General features: G+C 59.2%; 1 protein-coding gene across 2 annotated transcripts in view; it reads right to left on the reverse strand.

Annotated features, from left to right (window-relative positions):
* The window catches only part of ASIC4 (acid sensing ion channel subunit family member 4), a 29,121-nt gene that overhangs the window by 5,932 nt on the left and 6,338 nt on the right, over positions 1 to 16,851 (reverse strand). The window contains exon 2 of one of the 2 annotated variants that reach the window (XM_032693380.1): positions 8,482 to 8,602. The exons of the other annotated variant lie outside the window; for it this stretch is intronic. Within the exon in view, the coding sequence (XP_032549271.1) occupies positions 8,482 to 8,602 (121 nt within the window). The remainder of the gene's footprint in view (positions 1 to 8,481; positions 8,603 to 16,851) is intronic. 2 annotated transcript variants of the gene reach the window in all.

The following is a 16,851-nucleotide window of genomic DNA, read 5'->3' on the forward strand; positions in this document are numbered from 1 at the left end:
CCGGGGATCCGGGTGGCTCGCAGGATGCCAACGGCAAGCTGGGCAGCGCTGCTGTCCTGAGATGATGTCAGAACTTCCCTGTCCTGGCAGCAGGCAACGGGCAGTGGCATGGCTGCAGGCAGGGTGGCTCCTCTGGGATGCAGAGCTGCAGGCTGCCCCTGAGGCTACCCAGGGTTCCTGGTCCCCTCCCTGTAGGCTCTTTCTCTGCACCTTCCTGGAGACTGGAAACGAATGTGGCAGGCGCCTTCCTGAGCTGCTCTGGTGACGGGTGAGGGGAGGGAGAGGAGGGGGCTGCTACAAACACGCCTTCCCCCAACCTCCATTCAGGAATGGAAAATTCCTCCTCGAGCCAGGCTGGGACAGCAGGGTTGCCTCACCCCAGGCAGGTTGAACTGGCCACCCCCAGTGTTCCAGCATGGTGTGCACCTGTGTCTGGATAGCAATGACCTGTCCCAGCCACAGTGTGTGAACCCTGTGGCTGGGGATGCTGCGCCTCAGCTCGTCCCCATTGTCCCTTGCCAAGCATGGCACTGTAGCCCCCATGAAATCCTGCTTGGACCCCCAGGGTCCACAGCTGTGCCTGTTCTGGGGCTGGGGACCATGCTCCATAGAGGCAGGACAGTACTAGGCCTGGGAGGCCATCACCTCCTGCCAGCACTGCTCAGGATCATATCTACCTTGGGCTCCAAGGCCGTACCCTGGTATCACTGGCCCTGGAGCTGTGGACCTCAGTTCATCTGATCCCTGTGGGATGGGAGAAGCAGGACTGTGGGTCAGGAGGAGTGGAACCATTTGGTGGGAGGTTGCGTGGGAGCCCACCAGAGCCCGGCAGGCTCTTTGAAGTGACGGCAAGGCTGTGATCAGAGCGCAGCAGTAGCGGGGGGGTGTCTGCACCCGGCAGTCAAGCGTGGCTGGCAGCACCCCGACAGCCTGTCAGGTGCCTTCAAAGCTCAGCACTGCGGTCCCTGCAGCCTCTCATCTCCTGCTGCTGCTGCTTCTAGTCACCTGCCTTCAGCATCTGCCCCACGTGGGCTGGCATTGAGGGTGGGGGGTGGGTCCCGCCGTCTCCACAGCCTCGGGTCAAATTAGGGCTGCTGGGCTTCTTGAAGGGCAACACCCCTGAGCTCCGTTGTGCCTGGGCAGGAGGAGGGCAGTTGGTGGCAGGAGGGATTGGAACAAGGGGGGCTCCAGATCACCTTAACAGTGACTCCCAGCATCATCTGTGCCGCTGGCCTTGACGCCTGAGCAAGGTGTAACTTTAGCCATGACAGGGAACCGCCCAGGATCCCATCTGGCAGCTTGGTTACAAGTACAGAAGGAAGCTAGGCAGGTCAGGAACAGGACAGGCACCGAGGGCAGCACTCAAGGGTAGCAGGGCAGTGCACCCCCCTCCATCACACTCTCTACCCCGCTGCAGGGAGAAGCGCAGCCCAAAGGCGCGCAGGGTTCCAGCTCTGGCCCTTGCTGGCACCCCGCACTCCACACCCCGCACTCGCAGCGCGGGCGGCGGGTGCGGGGCGGGCGCTCTCCGGCAGAGGGCAGCAGGGCCCCGCGCTCTCCCTGCTCCCGTCCGCCCTCCCGGCCCGGCCCCCCATCCCCAGGGCAGCCCTCGAGCCGGACCGGGCCGCTGAGCTCTCTGGCTCCTGCCGTAGCCCCGCCGCCGAATTCAGCGCCGGCACCAATCCCGTCGCGGGCTCCCTGCTCCCTGCATCCTCGGGACGCCGTGGGTCACCCCACCGTAGCTGCCCTGAGCTGTCCCCTCCAGCTCCTGTGTCCCCGCAGCACTCCCGGGACAAGGCTCATCCCCTCCGTGGGGCGGCTGAAGCCGGCTCGAAGCCTGCTCCTTTCTGAGATTTATCACAGCTGTGAGCGCCGGCGGCTGCCAGCCTGATACCATCAGCCCCGGCACACTAAGGCAGCTTCTATATTAGTTTTCTTTAAGTGGAGGATGAACTCCCCAGGCTGGAGAAAATGTCATTTCTCTGAACGCTTCCATCTCGTGTCGGTTCAGACATCTCCGGGCAGCATCGCAATCACCCTAGAGCAGGGTGAGGGATGGGGATGAGAGGCAGAGGCTGGGGCACACGGGGACAGACAGCTCAGGGACAGGGACCAGTGTTGTGCAGGGTTGGAGGAGAAGGTCCTTGCGGTGGTTGTGGCCTTGCCCCCTGTCTCCTGCAGCCCTAGGCAGGTGGGCACGGCTGTGGGGGAGCAGGGGGAGAGCAGGGGTGCCCATGGCATCCAGCTGAGTTACTCACTTGTCGGCTGCTGGGGTGCTGAGGCCAGCTGTGAAATCACACTGGCAAGCGCACAGCACAGTCCTGAGGGGCTTTGCCTTTCCAGCATGACAAATCCAATTAGATAACAGGGAGTGCATGAGGAGGAAGAGGAGGAGGAAGGGCAGAGGAGAATCTGCCTGCACCAGGAACATGATTTTCTCCCTGCAGCTGACCCAGAAAAGCACCTTGCAGGCTGTAGAACACATGTCCAGCCAAGAACAGCAACTGGGCCATGGGCCTCTCGGCACTCTGCTCTGCTTGGTGGGTACTTAAGAATCTTGCAACCTGAGGGGCAGGGTGGCAGCATTTCCATACTTCGTGCCGGTCTCCTCACTCAACCACTGCATGACGGCATCCCCATACCATGTTCATGTGCAGGGGAGACCCCATTAGGGAGGTAATTTCTTGACACAGTTCCTCATTTTCCTCTCTCTGCCTGGGAAACACGCTGACCTTGACAGAAATAGCTGCCTGCACCTTGGCAGGCAGATCCCAGTCAGAGATTGGTGGGGGCCCTGGCATCTTCCTCCTCACTCCACACAGCTCTGGGGCCCCCTAAGTCCTCTTCATGGCCCTGAGACTTGTTTCCCTGCCCCCTGTTGTGGAAAGCCCTATGGCAGCAAGGTGCTGACCCCCAGCATCCTGACCCTGGCTTGCGCCAGTCCACCCGTGGGCACTGGGGCCATGAGGACCAGCATCATGCACTCCCAGTCCCCCATCTGCAGTGCTGCCAGCCTATTGTGCCAGCCTCAGGCTGATCCCAGCTCACGCAGGTATTTCCACGGCTTACACGGCTCCCCATGGTATTTAGCCTCTGGAAGACGACGTTAAACATTGCAAGTGGTGACAAATCCTGATTGCTCCAAGGAGACAAGAGGCCACACTAAGCTTCCAGCCAAACGTTTTCATGTGAGGGAAATGAGCTGCGATGTGTGTGATGCCGGTGGGTCCTGCTCCTGCACGCCTGGGGCACCCAGCCCTGCTCCCACATCCCCTCTGGGACATCCAGCTCTGCTCCCACATCCCCACTGGGACATGCAGCTGATGGGCAGGCCCTGGGCATGGACACAGCATGCAGGAGTGATCACCCCAGCATAGGAATACCCCTGAGAACAGTCATCACTGGAGCAAAATGGGGATGGGGACGTGAATGGGAAGACACTGGAGTGCTGCCCACCCTGGACTTGGGGATGCCAGCCCAGGGGTAACCTTGTGGGTGATCTCGAGGTACCCCACCCCAGAGAGCAAAATAGTATGGGCAAAGCCATGGCATAAAGGAAAGCAGCCTCCAAAACTGGAAATGCTGCTTCCTGAGTGAGTGCAGTCAGCTGAAGGCACAGGGACATTCCTGTACAGGGGACATGGCACAAGAGCTGGGGCCAAACTGAGGTGACACTGGTAGAGCTGGGGCAATGGCACACCGATGAACACTGCCCCCTGCTTTGCTTCTGCCCCCCACTGTGACCATCCCAGCCCTGAAGCCCAGCTCTGCTGGAGCCCCTCCCCATGCCACTGGCCCCTCCCTGGCAGCCCCCCCATCCCCAATAGCCCATTCCCCCTGCATGGCACAGCCAGGCCCCGCCTGGGTGCCCCGGGAGGGAAGCCGCAGCGCTGACGCCAGCATTACAACTGCCCGGGATATGAGATCCGCTTGGATTCAGCAATTTCAACTCATTTCAAGCCCGATTCTGCAGCAATTTTCTGAGCCAGTGGGATGTTTTTGCCACTGCAAACGTCCCTTCTCACACGTGGTCGCACCATTTCCCTTCCCTGCTCCCAAGAATGGTTTGGGAATGGTGCCAGTTTGGCTCTACCCCAGCTCCTGCAAGTAGCACAACCATCTCCCACACTAGCAGCCCCCCAGTGCAGCTTCCTGCCCCAAATGGAGCTGCTGGGATGGCCCCTGTGGAATGCAACCCTGCTTATTTGGGCTGGAGCTGCTACCTCTATGGGGCACTGGGCTTTGCATCCTCACCCCAACAGAGCAGGGCATCTTTGACCCTGAGCAGCACACATCAGTGCTGGTCTGGGCTCCTTGTTTCCCTTGTTTCCCTCCCTGTGAAGGGCAAAGCTCTGGAGCATCCTCCACAGCTCCCTGACCTGCCTCCAAAGGAAGAGGGAGAGCAGTGTGGGGCAAAGGGGCCAGAGGATGCTACAAGCATATCCCAGAAGGGTCAGGACCTCTTCTACCACCACAGCCTTTCTATATGCCACAGGACAGCCCATGCCAGCTGAGTCCCCTCAACTAGGCCTGAGCCAAGCAGTGGAGACGTGGGTGTATGGGGCTGGCAGAGCCCCTCTCATGCCAAGCAGGCTCGCTGCTGGAATACCAATTGCTCAGCTGGGCTGCAGGCTGTGCTGCTGGCTGGTGCAGAGCAGTGGGAGACACCTGGGCCCCAACACTGGGCAGGGCCAGCAGGTCACCACCAGACTGCTGCATCAGGGCCAGCATGTAGCCTGTGTCCCCAAGAATGGGCAGGATCTAGAACAGGGCTTGCTGCTCCTGGTGGGTCAGGAGCATGGAGATGCAATGCAAGGCAGAGGGATGCACTGTGCACATGGACAGACACCTTCCCAGCACATCTGTCCCAGTGCTACCAGTGACTAGTAAAGCAGGGGGACATTGGCACCATCCAGCTTTCAGGATCAACATCTGTGACAGCATGCCCAATCTTGTGTGCCAGGGAAGGACCACTCCTTGCAAACAATTGCTCCAGGAGCCCTGCACTGGCCAAGCCAGGAGCCAGAGGGATCTGTGCTGCCAGTGCCACATGGAGCCAGGATGGCTGTGACGCAGAGGTGAGTGGCTGGGGACCCCAGGTTATCACCTCTTGACCCCACTGCACAGCATGGCAGCACACAGCTGCCTCCAGTAGCAGAGCAAGAGCCATTGCATAGTTGTGCTTTCTACTCCTGCTGCTCCTGGGGGGAATTTGTCCCAGAATCTCACTCATTTCAAACCTAAATTTATTCATGGCCAGTTTGTACCATTTGTTCTCATGCCAGCATTGTCCCTTAGCTTAAATAACTCTCTTCCCTCCCTTGTGTTTACTCCCTTGATGTATTTATAAACAGCAATCCCATCCCCTTGCAGCCTCCAGCCTGCACGTGCCAGTCGCTTCTGGTTTCCTCTCCTAATTCAGGCTCTGCCTCCCTGTGCAGCCCAGCACATCATCTGCTCCAGCTCCACAGCCCTGGCTGCCCAGGGCTTGCACACTGCTCAGTCCCACAGCAGCCGTGGGGCAGCATCCCACCTCGGTTTGGTCTGCTGCCCCAGCCGCGCCTAACCTGCTCCCTGCAGATCTCTCGGCAGCTTATGCTTTGATATGGTTTGTTTGCATTTTAAAAGAATCCACCAAAAGGGACGCCTGAGCAGGTGAAGGAGCCAACACCAAGCGAATTGCAGAAGATGAAGTTCCAGTGGCAAAGGTGTGTTGCACTGCAGGGAAGGGGTGTAGAGAGTTGGGGGCGTAGGAGCAGTGAGATGGGGGGGCAGGAGCTGGGGAAGTCCATCCTGTCGGCAGCCAGCCAACATCTCTGAGATGCTGATCGTGCTGCCTACCTACTCTGGTCTCTCCCGTAGTACATGAATGGGGTGCTGGAGCTCCAGGAGATTTCTGTCCTATGTTTCTTCCTCCTGCTTCAGGAGGTGCACAGGGTCCCTATGGGAAAGCTGCACCAAAGCTGCACCCCCAAACATGCCAGAACGAGTTTGCCGATCTGCTAACACACTCCCTAGCTTGGGTTTGGACTGTGCCGAGCAGCAATCCTGACATTACTCTGTGCATCCTCCGGCGCTCTCCAGCCGGCTTCCCACCCTCAGACACCCCCGCGCCGGGCATGCCGCCCCCAGGCACACAGCACAGCACGCTACAGATAAGCGCTGGGATGGGATGCAGCTCAGCCTCGCTGCTGCAAACCCAACAAAACACTCACATACACAGAGAGCAATAGTGATGGGTTTGGGTTGCGGGCTCCCCTTGGCACCCGGAGGAGACCCAGCACCATACACGGTGCTCTGCAGGCACAGATGGTCCGTGCCTCTTCTCCCCAGCACCACGATCTCCAGCCCTGTGGTTGGTTTCACACACAGATGTAGCACTGAGCCCACACATCCTGCAGGCTAGAGGAAGCAGGGAACATCAAGGATACCCGAAAGTGGGGTATGCCGTGTCTCCGGGGCTCCTTTGTGGAGTTTAGACAGCTTCTGCTCTGTGGCAGTTGTCACCCCCCAGGGACCCCAGTACATCAGTGCCTCTGCATGGTGCTAGTTGGGCTCTGGTGGCTTTCGGCAGCAGATCCTGGGCGCCCCTGGCCTTGCCTTGCTCCCCTTCGCATGCGGGGCACTGCGGGGAGGTATCCCCTCATCCTCCCATCCCCGCAGCGCTCCGCGGGCAGCGCATTCCCCGGGGACGGCTTCTCTTTGAACGCAGTCGTACAGGGAGGGCTGCTGGCCGTCCCTAAAGGGTTAACAAGCAATTTCCTTTGCTGACAGCTCGGAGACCGTTCACTATCGACTGCGGGAGAATAAGAGGGGAGAAGCAGCGAGATAAAAAGGCAGCAGAGCTGGCACCGCCTGCTTAATCCCAGCGTTTAATCTGCTGGGGCAGCGCAGGCAGCCTTATCTCGCCGTCCTTCTGCTGCTCCATCTCATTACTGCTCCCACGGCTGCCGGGAGATGGGGGAGCTGAGCCGAGGAGCGGGGCCCGGGGCAGGGATGCCGCCTGCCTCCCCGCTCAGCAGCCCCCGCGCCTGGCACCACCGCATCCCTCGCTGCCCGGCCAGAGTGGGGACACACACGCAGGACTGGGCGCACAGGCTGCACCCACAGAGCGTGCTGGCTCATGCCTGGCGCTGTGACACAGCCTCGGGGACACATTGCCGGTGTCACACTCAGTCACACGTTTCCCAGTCACTGAGCTCCGGTGGTCCAGCCTGTGCCATGTCCAAGCCCTCATGGGCTGATGAAGGATGCAGGGATCCATGGGATGATGCATGTAGGACACAGTAGGGCCAGGACAGCAGGCAGGGCAATGCCGCCTCGTCTTGCATGTCCCCCTCCCTTCATCCTCACCTATCCAAGTGCTCCCCTGCCAGATGCCATACCAACCTTGCTCTGTCTGCTCCTCCCACCAGGCACACCATGGCCATTGTCCCTGAGACACACTGGCCTGGACCGGGAAGACCCTGCAGCCTCAGGGAAGGGTTAGGCAGGAGGGGAAGGTGGCTGCTTCCCATGAGCTGGCACTCTGTCCCTCCAGCCGTGGCATTAATCTGTAGATCCACACCACTGACTCTGTGCAGATGAAGCCTTGCACTTGCTGGGTTGTCACAGGGGTTGTCCTCCTGCCTATGGAAGGGTTTACACTGATAAGATTTATTGTCACCCTGGCTGAGGTGCTGCCAGCACATCACTGCCTGCTCCTCTTGCAAGGCTGGGCTGCCTGCCCTCATGCCTGAGAGGCATGAGCAGCACCTCAATGAGCAGTTGCCAGCAGAGTGGGTCCCCAGACGAAAGGACAGCCAGGCATGACCCTCTGCTCCCTGCTGCCAGGGCTGATGCATCCCCTGCCCACCTGTTGCAGGGTGCCTCACACACCCTCTCACCATTTCAGCAGGGTGCAGGGGATACTGGTCCCTGAGCCGGACCATGCTGAGCAGAGCACACCTCTGGGCTGACACAGATTTGCTGACTGTGCTGGCAGTGCAGCTGCTGTCACAGCTCGGTGGCTTCATGGCTCTTCTGCATGGTGGGGGTGACTGGGACTCACGGGGCTGCTGGGTGGCTGTGTGTGGAGCCACCGCAGGCAGGGCAGCCTGAGCAAGGAGTGGTGGGACGACCCCATCCTGCAGCCTGAACTCAGCACCATGTGGAGCTGGCAGGGTGGCTATGGGAGCCAGAGCCTTGTGCACCCCCTGCCCCAGGGTGACATGGGATGAGCATAAATACCCTCAAAAGGGGAACTTGGTTTCAAGGCACTCTGCTATGCCCTGATCCCTCACCCACTCCCTGCTGCCTGTGCCCCCATGATGCTTCCCACTACTGATTTCCCTGGGGCCAGCAGGGATTGTCCTGAGCCACCTGGAGCAGCCAGGCAGGGATTGAGCCAGGCTAAATCCCTGACAGCAGGAGGGGTAGCCGCCTTCCAGCATCCCCCCCGATCCCCAAAATCACCACATAAGCCCTGCACTGCTCTCCTACTGCTCTGCTCCATTCAGGCTCCCACTTCTTCCTCTTCTCCTCCCCTCCAGTTGTTGACCTCCGACATTTCTGGGGGCTCTGCTCTCTCCGACAACATGAATTTGACTCCAACATGTCAGAACTGAAGGAAACAACATGCAAACAAACAGTCTGAGCTCTGCCTGCACCCACCTCCCCAGGGCCAGCTCAGGGAGCCTGGGGGCCAGGGGGCCGGTTGGGATGATGATGTAACCCGACAGCACATCGGGAACCCTAGTGAAGTGGGGTGATCACAGCCCAGTGGGAAAGGGCCCGTTAATAGCTGAGCCCTTTTAGCAGAGATTAGGGAGCTGTGTGGCTTTGATCTTTGATTGCCAATTTGCATCCTGAAGGCGCTGGGACCTCATCCAGGCTCAGCGCAACCCTTTGTGGTTATCTCGTGGCTAATGGATTTGTTCTTAATGCTGGAGCGTGCAGGCTAAAGGCTGATTAAACCCTCTCCGCGGCGCTAAATCAATGGAACAAACATGATAGGGGCTGGCTTTCCCCAGCCTGCGAGCTCCCGGGCAGAGGGGCTGATCAAGAGAGTCCTGGCATCCTGGCACTGACAAGGGCCCCCTCCTTGGAGCTGCCAGGCAGGGAAAGAGGCGCAGGCACTGGCAGGCAGGGACAACCCTGCAGTCCATATCCTTCTACCCATGTATCCCTAGCCTCTGCTCGCTATGCAGGAGGTGATGGTCTAGGGGTTTTAGGACTGAAGGTGTCTGGCCCTCCTGGATGCTTGGGCCACCCTGCCCTTGTGCTGGTCCTTGGCAGCTGCAGGAGTTACTCATTTGTCACCTCCAGCTCCTCCCAGCTCCCAGGGTTTGCTGTGGCAGTAGGGATACGTCCTGAAAGGGATGGGGATGCCCCTGCAGATGGAGGACTCCTTTGCCACACACAGGGAAACAGCACTGGGAGCTCCCATCTCCTCTGTCCAGACCTTCTTCCCTTCCCCCTGCTTGAAGCCAGCACCACGTTCCCAGGGCCGCATGCTGCCCACTGCATTCCATACGTCACATGTTGTGAGCAGGTGTATCTGTACACACTTTCCATAATGCCTGTGGTCTCTGCCGCACGCCCAGCTTCAGGAAAATGCAACTCCCACTGTGTCTGTAGGCAGCATGAGCAGAGGGGACGAACTGCACCCTGCCCATGCAAGAACAGCTGGTCCTCCATCCTACTTGCTGCCTGGGATGTGGGCCTGGGGGTGGAGCTGAGCACCTGAGACAGGCAGGACTAAAGTTATGGGGAGTAGCAGCTGTGGGGATTAGGAGATGTGGGGAAGAGGGTTGTGTGGCTGCAAGCTAGGAGGAGACTGGCTGAGAGCATTCTGCAACCTTTGCTTTTTGCAGGGCTCATGGCATTGCCCTGCTGCTAGGGCAAAGCTACCTAGAGGTTGACAGGAGCCCTGAGCAGGGACCCTGCTCCAGGGCCCAAGCTGCCTCTGCCAGAGGATGAGATATGAGCTGCAACACAGTGAAGCTCAAAGCAGTGCCTTGCTGGGAACCAGTCCATGGGCAGAAGGTGCTGGGAGCAGCCCCATGGGCCCCAGGCTGCGCCCATGTCAGACTCAACCCTGATGAGCAGCTGCTTCAGAGACAGCTGGGCTGCTGCAGAGCGTGGAACTGGCGGGATCACCCACCGAGATTCCCATCGACAAACCTCACTATTGAAACATCTCCCCTCTGCCAATATTTGCCAAGCACAGGAGATAAAGTGGCTACAAGTTATCATTGCCTGCATTTCAATCCACCGAGCTGGCGACAGAGGGGCAGCCGGGCAGGCAGACAGACCCTGGGGGTGGTGGGGCCCTGCGAGCTCAGTCCCTTGGGCCCCCACGCCCATCTCCTGACTGAGCAGCCCCTGTGCCCTGCCTGCAGCAGTGAGGAGGGCCAGGACCCCTCCATGATGCTGCACAGCATCTCTTCCTGCCTGGAATGGATGCTGCCACCATGGGCACCACTGCCTCTGCTGCTCTGCCCTGGGCATCAGCACAGCCCCTCTCCTGCACCCCCACCTCTGCACCATGACAACCATCTCTACCTGGTCAGCATCACCTCTGAAATCCTCAATGCAGCACCAACCTTGCAGTTCCAGCACTGCCCCATCCACTCCATGTCATCCCAGCGACCCCAATATCACTGCCCTGCCCTGCCTGCACCACACAATCCGCTCTCCCCATTGTTCCAGGCTGCCTGTGCAGTCTCTGCAGCAGTCCCTGAGTGGGTAAGGCAGGATACGATGCTGAGATACAGCTCCTGGAGGAGAAGCCCAGAGCATTATCAGCACAGGGAGTTAATTAAGGTCATGTCAGGCGATAAGGAAACAGGATGTCAGAGCAGCAGCAGTACAGGGGGGTCAGAGCCTGAAAAACTCCCTCTGAAAAGCAACTCCACTGAGATGTGGAGTCAACCAGGTGCTCGGGGACAGAGCAGCTGTCACGGCTGCACACGCAGGGCTTCAAGGATGGCACCACACATGGTGTACTGTGCGGGATAGGATAGGATGGAATGGAATGGGATGGGAGTGAAGGTAGGACAGAATGGGATGGGATGGCGATGGTATGGGAATAGGGATGGAATGAGGTGGAATAGGGCGGAATGGAATGGGGATGGGATGAGATGGGATGGGATGGGATGGGATGGGATGGGATGGGATGGGATGGGATGGGATGGGATGGGATGGGAAGAGGCTGGGCAGTGTGATACACTGTTTCCTGGGCAAGGAGAGCCAGCTGAATGGTCCTGGTTATTCACTCCTGTCCTCATGCAGAAGCAAAGCACATCAGTGTGACCAACATGATGCCAACAGGGCAGGAATTGCTGTGAACCTCTGCCCATAATTAGCACATGTAATTGCAGACACACTCTGATTAGCAAGACCTCAGAGCCGGGCGTGCCAGGCTGCTTGACAGCTCTTGCACTGCTCCTGCCTCAGACTGTTCACCTCCGTGCTCAGAGATGGCTTCAGCCCTGGGCCAGGCAGTGCCATGGGGCTAGGAGAGCCCGGCTGACCTGGCATGGCACACCATGGTGCACAGTGGGGTTGTGGGAGCAGACTGGACAAGGGGACAGACATAGGGCACACACTGCCAGTGCAAACCCATCTTTCCTGCGCAAGCAAGACACAGCACCCGGTGCCCTGCCTTGCTGGGCAAGAGCTGAGCTGACAGGACATAATTAATACTTGCATCAATCTCAGCTGGATTTGCATAGTGCCCTCAGTCCCATCCTACTCGGGAAGGCGGCCTGCTCCATGCCTTTCTCGGGGGCAGCAGCATCAGACGCTGGGCTGGCCCTACCTACTCTGCAGGGGTCACAGTCTCAGTATGTCCCCCACATGCCCCCACATGCACACAAGCCTTTCTCACCCCACTGCAGTGGGGACACCCACAGGCCCCTGCCCTGCCCTGCTCCAGCCACTGGAGCATTGAAGACAGATGGAGATGCTTCCCTCTGCTGTGGTCCCTCCCTCCCTCCTTGGGCAGTAAAGAAATTGTGGAAATGGCAGCTTGGGAGTGAAGGGCACAGCATGGTTTGGAGGGCAAAAGGATGTGGCTGAGCTGCAAACACCCCCTGGCAGCTGGGAGCCACAACGGTGCCTACCTGTTCAAGCCCAGATGCCCATGGGCACCATCCACAGCCTCTGCCTCTCTGCTGGGACACTCAGCTCCCTCCTGCCCCTCTCCTGCTCCCATAGCCCAGGTGAAGTCCCTCATCCCATCCCTGCAGGGGTCCCCCAGGCTGAGCCCTGGCCTAGGAGGAAGAAGAGCTAGGGTAGAAAAGAGCCTGTGGTGGCGGCAGGAACAACAGGACGCAGGCAGGGACATGGATGCCACAACAGTCCTCTCTTTTCTGCCCTGTGGGTGCAGGTGGAGGTGGTGGAGGGATGGGACGGGGATGTGCGGGTGCCACCGACCCCGGGGATAACAGAGTGGTGAGAGATCTCTGTGCAACCGAGTGCAGTGCCTCGCCACGGCTGCTCACACCGCTGACAGCCGCTCTCGGCCCCGTGACACCGAAGGGACCTCGACGCTCCAGGCACAGCCGGAGTACAGCCGGATACAGGAGGGGGACGTGGGTACGACTCCTGCCCCTGGGCTGCCTGCCAGCCCTCTGCAGCCGCTGTCACTGATGTGTCTCACCCGTGCCCGACTACAGCACCCACAGCATCTGCAGCATTTGTGCACACACATCACCGGTAGTACCTGCGGCATGGCCTGCTCAGCCCACCCCGGGCGTGGGGGACTCGGCCACTGACTGTGCCTGTGACTGGGGAGGGGGAGCCACTGCCTTATTGCAGCTGCCCAGGCCAGCGCATCCGGCTCAATCAGAACCGCACGACCCTCCTGCACGCCGGGCACCGGGAATTAAACTACTAATGAGCTGCTGGCGGGAGGGCTGGCTGTTAGTGATTAATCAGGGATTCTCCTCTGACAAGGCTGCGCCTCCTCTCCCTTCCTGCCCTGCACAACCCAGGGCTGGTGGCTGGCAGTGACTGGTGGGTTCCTCAGCCCCTACTCCCTGTCTGCCCAGCCACCGTGGAGAGGGGACAGCCTGGCTCAGCTCTCCAACACAGAGAGGATTCCCCAACCCCTGTGCCACTGGGACACAGTGCCCACAGGTCCTTCCAGCCTCTGGCTTTCCTGCCTCTACTGCTGCTCTTGTACTTGCCTTCCCCACACTGCAATCAGGAGGGAACCTTTTGTTTTGCTGGAAGAAAACCTGTTGACCATAGCCGAGCTCAGCCAGCGCTCAAGTGCTGCGCAGGTGCAGAGCGTGCTCAGGCCTGTGTCTGAGAGCCCGGTGAGTGGCCCAATGACCTGGAGGGCCTCTGCTGAGGAGCTGCTTGGGGATGGCAGGGGAGGACCAGCTGTGCAGCCAGCGAGGTCTCCTGGTGAGAGGGCAGGCATATGCAGGAGCCCTGAGTCCCAGAAGGTCGGGATGCAAGTCTAGCCCCCCAACTCAAGCCTGGCAGCACAGTGCCATGTGCCACCCTCACCTCCCGCCTGCTGCTGACACAGTGGTGGGGTGGTGGATATGGGACTGGCAGAGCCCTGCTTGTGACAGCTGCTGGCACAGCACACTGGGGACAAAGGGGAAGGTTTTGCAGCATGAGCAGGGGACAGCCACCCACAGAACCAAGCGGGGAGCTGCAGGGAAGATACTCGACCATAAATCTAACTGCTCCCTGCTGGGAAGCCCTGGCTGGCAAGGAATTCCTCCTCTTTGTGGTTCTGGCAGAGTCAGGACGTGGCAGAGGTGCTGGCACCCTCCCTTGCACCCTCACTGTGCAGCCTGTGCAGGGAGCATGCCCTGAGGACCAAGCTTGCTTCCTCCTCTCTGGCTGCATGTTGGGGCAGCGCCTAGGAGAAAAGGCCACCGACTGTCAAGGAGTAGGTTAGAGATGCATGTTTTCCCCTATTGCACAATTAATCATGGGAAGTTTTTCCTCCTTTCGTGCATGAAAGTGAATTTGGCAGGGCGCTCTGACCACGGGGACTGGCTGCTTGCTCTCCAGTAAAACCCAGCCACATCTGGCTAAGAAATAACCTCAGAGCATCCCTGTGTGTGCAGGCAGGAAGAGGCAATGCTGGGCCAGGCAGGAAAATCTAGCTGGGCTTGGTCCACAGCCACTCATGTGGCGAGCACCTTCAGCTCCTGGTGTTTTCCCCCTCTCCCCAGCCCCCAACACACACATGGCCATGCTGAGCTGCCAGTGCCTTTACCCCTGTCTGTAGGTCCTGTTATTCCAGTGGTGACATATAAATGCCTAGGCAGGGGCACCCAACCCTATGGCAGCATCCCCTGTCTGGGCTCTCATCCAACCCTGTCTGCCTCCCTCTGCCCGCTCCATCCCCCAGCCTGGCTGGAGCCTCAGCCCATCCTTTCCCAGAACAAGCTCAAGCCTCCCCAACAGCGTTCCAGTTATTTGTTATTGGAAAAAGGGGGAAATACGTTTTTCGACAATTATTGTTTTTTCCACCTGAGTGGCTGCAAATTTGTTAATTTTTTTCTTTAATGTGTGAACAGTGTCGACGGCAGCTGCATGTCAAATGACTCGACGCCCTATCTGCGGGTCCCTGGCTGGCTTTCAGCACTCGCACCACAAACATTGCCTTCTATAAATAAAGGCCTATATCTCATCAATGGCAGAACAGCAGAGCTTTATATAGTCGTCTTACATAAAACCGTCTCTCTTTATGGGCTTCAAACCATTTGCGTCACTTAGTGCAGCTCCGTAAACCTCCTTCTCCAGCCTCTCCCTCGTGGAGGGAGACCTGGCACGGCTGCCCCAGTGTGAAGCTGGAGTCCCCACTCCACATGGGGCTGCCCCCCAACACCCCTGCAGGGCCAGGTGGCAGCTGTGTCCTTGTCCCCCCACTCCACCACCTTGGCACATTCCTCCCTCCAGCCTGCCCAGCCTTGGCACCAAGTGCTGGCATGGCAGCCGGCACTGCCAGGCACCCCAGCACTTGGAGATGGCTGGCCAAAGGCCAGCATCACTCACCCTGCCCTTGTCATCTTGTCCCTGCCACCGGTCCTGGGGAAGCACTGACATGAATACTGGGAAGTGCTGCTCTATCCTCTATCACTTGAAATTCATGGACCTGAGGCCACTGGGTGACTGGGGACACAGTGCCAGGCTCGGGGGACAGGCTATCTCACAGCAGCTCTGGCTTTGACATGCAGGGAACATGAGCCCAGACAGCGGCTTTCCATCCTGCTGCCCAGTGAGTGCCTGGTGAAGGGGATGCTGGGGGCTGTCCCTACAGACACAGGACACAGGTCCCAGCCCCAGCCCACACACAGGCTCCACAGCCAAGAGTCCCCAGAGCTCTTGGCTCCATATGGCAGGGCCTTCCCTCCGGCTTGCTGCAGGTGCCCGCCTGTATGCAGTGATGGGTCGCGGGGGGGGGCAGAGATTCCTGCTGGGGCTGCAGCAATGCCTGCCTGTCCAGCCCACACCGAGGCTGGGACTGCAGGAGTTGGCAGGGGGAGGTAGAGCTGCAGAGACCGAGGTGACAAGCCTTCATTTACCTCTGTGCCATCCCAGGTGACTGCCCCGATTGGCTAGAGCCTACAGCATAGTGGCACTGGAATCTGAGGTGCACTCTGCCCCATGGCTGCTCCCAGCGCTGTTCATGGGACAGCCATGAACATGCCACGGTTGACACTGGCATAAAGGACAGGATCACAGCAATACCCTTCCAGCCATGGGGCCACATGACATCCAACTATGCCACTGGCACAGGACACCTGCAACCCAGACAGGCCTGCCTCATGCTCAGATGGCCATGCTGCACCCCATAAACCCCTCTGCCTCCAGCCAATCACCCTGCACCCTGTCAGCCCCACAGCCCTGTGTCTCCACCACCCCATGAACTCACAGTCCTGTGGCCTTGGGAACCAGCAAGCGCCGGCTCCTGGGGCCAAGTCCTCATGGATGTCTTGTGTCCATCCCTCCCACAGACACCCGAGGTGCCCAGCCCACTCTGCAGCCAGCAGTGCTGGAGGGACACTGCCCCACAGTCACTCAATGGGTGCTCTGGTCTCAGGGGATACCAGTGTCCTCACCCATTCAGCCTGGCTTGTGGGACCAGCCTCATGGCACGTCCCACATCCCTGATGAGCCATACCAGGCGCGGGCGTCCTGGCCGCTGGCTCCCCCCGTATCGGAGACAGGCTTATTAAGTGTGTGATATTAAATTACCCAGATAAGAGCATAAGAGCTTTTAAAGTCAATTCATTAAATATAATTATGAAGAGAGCTTTTTTATGCTCACGGTGATCTGATCTCAATCAGGGAGACGGTGGGAAAGCCGCCGGCTCCTCCAGCATCTCTGCTCCCCCGCCGCGTCGCCTCCGCACCCTCCTGTGCCCCCGCCTCATCCCCCCCTGCAGGGAGCTGGCACCCACAGCCATGGCCCTTCGTGCACACCCCACTGCCTTGGCATCTGCTTCCCAGTGTCACTGCTGCTGTCGGTGCCACTCCACTTGAATGGAAGTGGCATGGGGGTCTGCTCAGCAAAGGTGTGGAAGAGGGGAGGTGATGAGGGCAAGATGGGTCAGTGGGGCTGGGGAGGAGGGCAGCAGGGTATGGACATGCTTGAGGGCAAGAGCCATGGGGCTGGGAGCTGAGCATAGGCACTTCCCAGTCACGGATCCCCTTCTCTGCATGATCTGACCCCCTCCCTGTACCCTGCAGAGCAGTTTCCTCAGGGACCTAATGATGCATCCCTACTCCCCAGGCAGGAGAAGTGCATGCTTCCCTCCCCTCCCACATTCATTAATGGCACTTCATGATCAATTAATACCTGCCAGCTAGGCAGAGGCTGCCCTGATCTAC

The sequence above is a fragment of the Chiroxiphia lanceolata genome, chromosome 7 (genome assembly GCF_009829145.1).
Source record: "Chiroxiphia lanceolata isolate bChiLan1 chromosome 7, bChiLan1.pri, whole genome shotgun sequence".
In the NCBI taxonomy this organism is placed as follows: domain Eukaryota; kingdom Metazoa; phylum Chordata; class Aves; order Passeriformes; family Pipridae; genus Chiroxiphia; species Chiroxiphia lanceolata.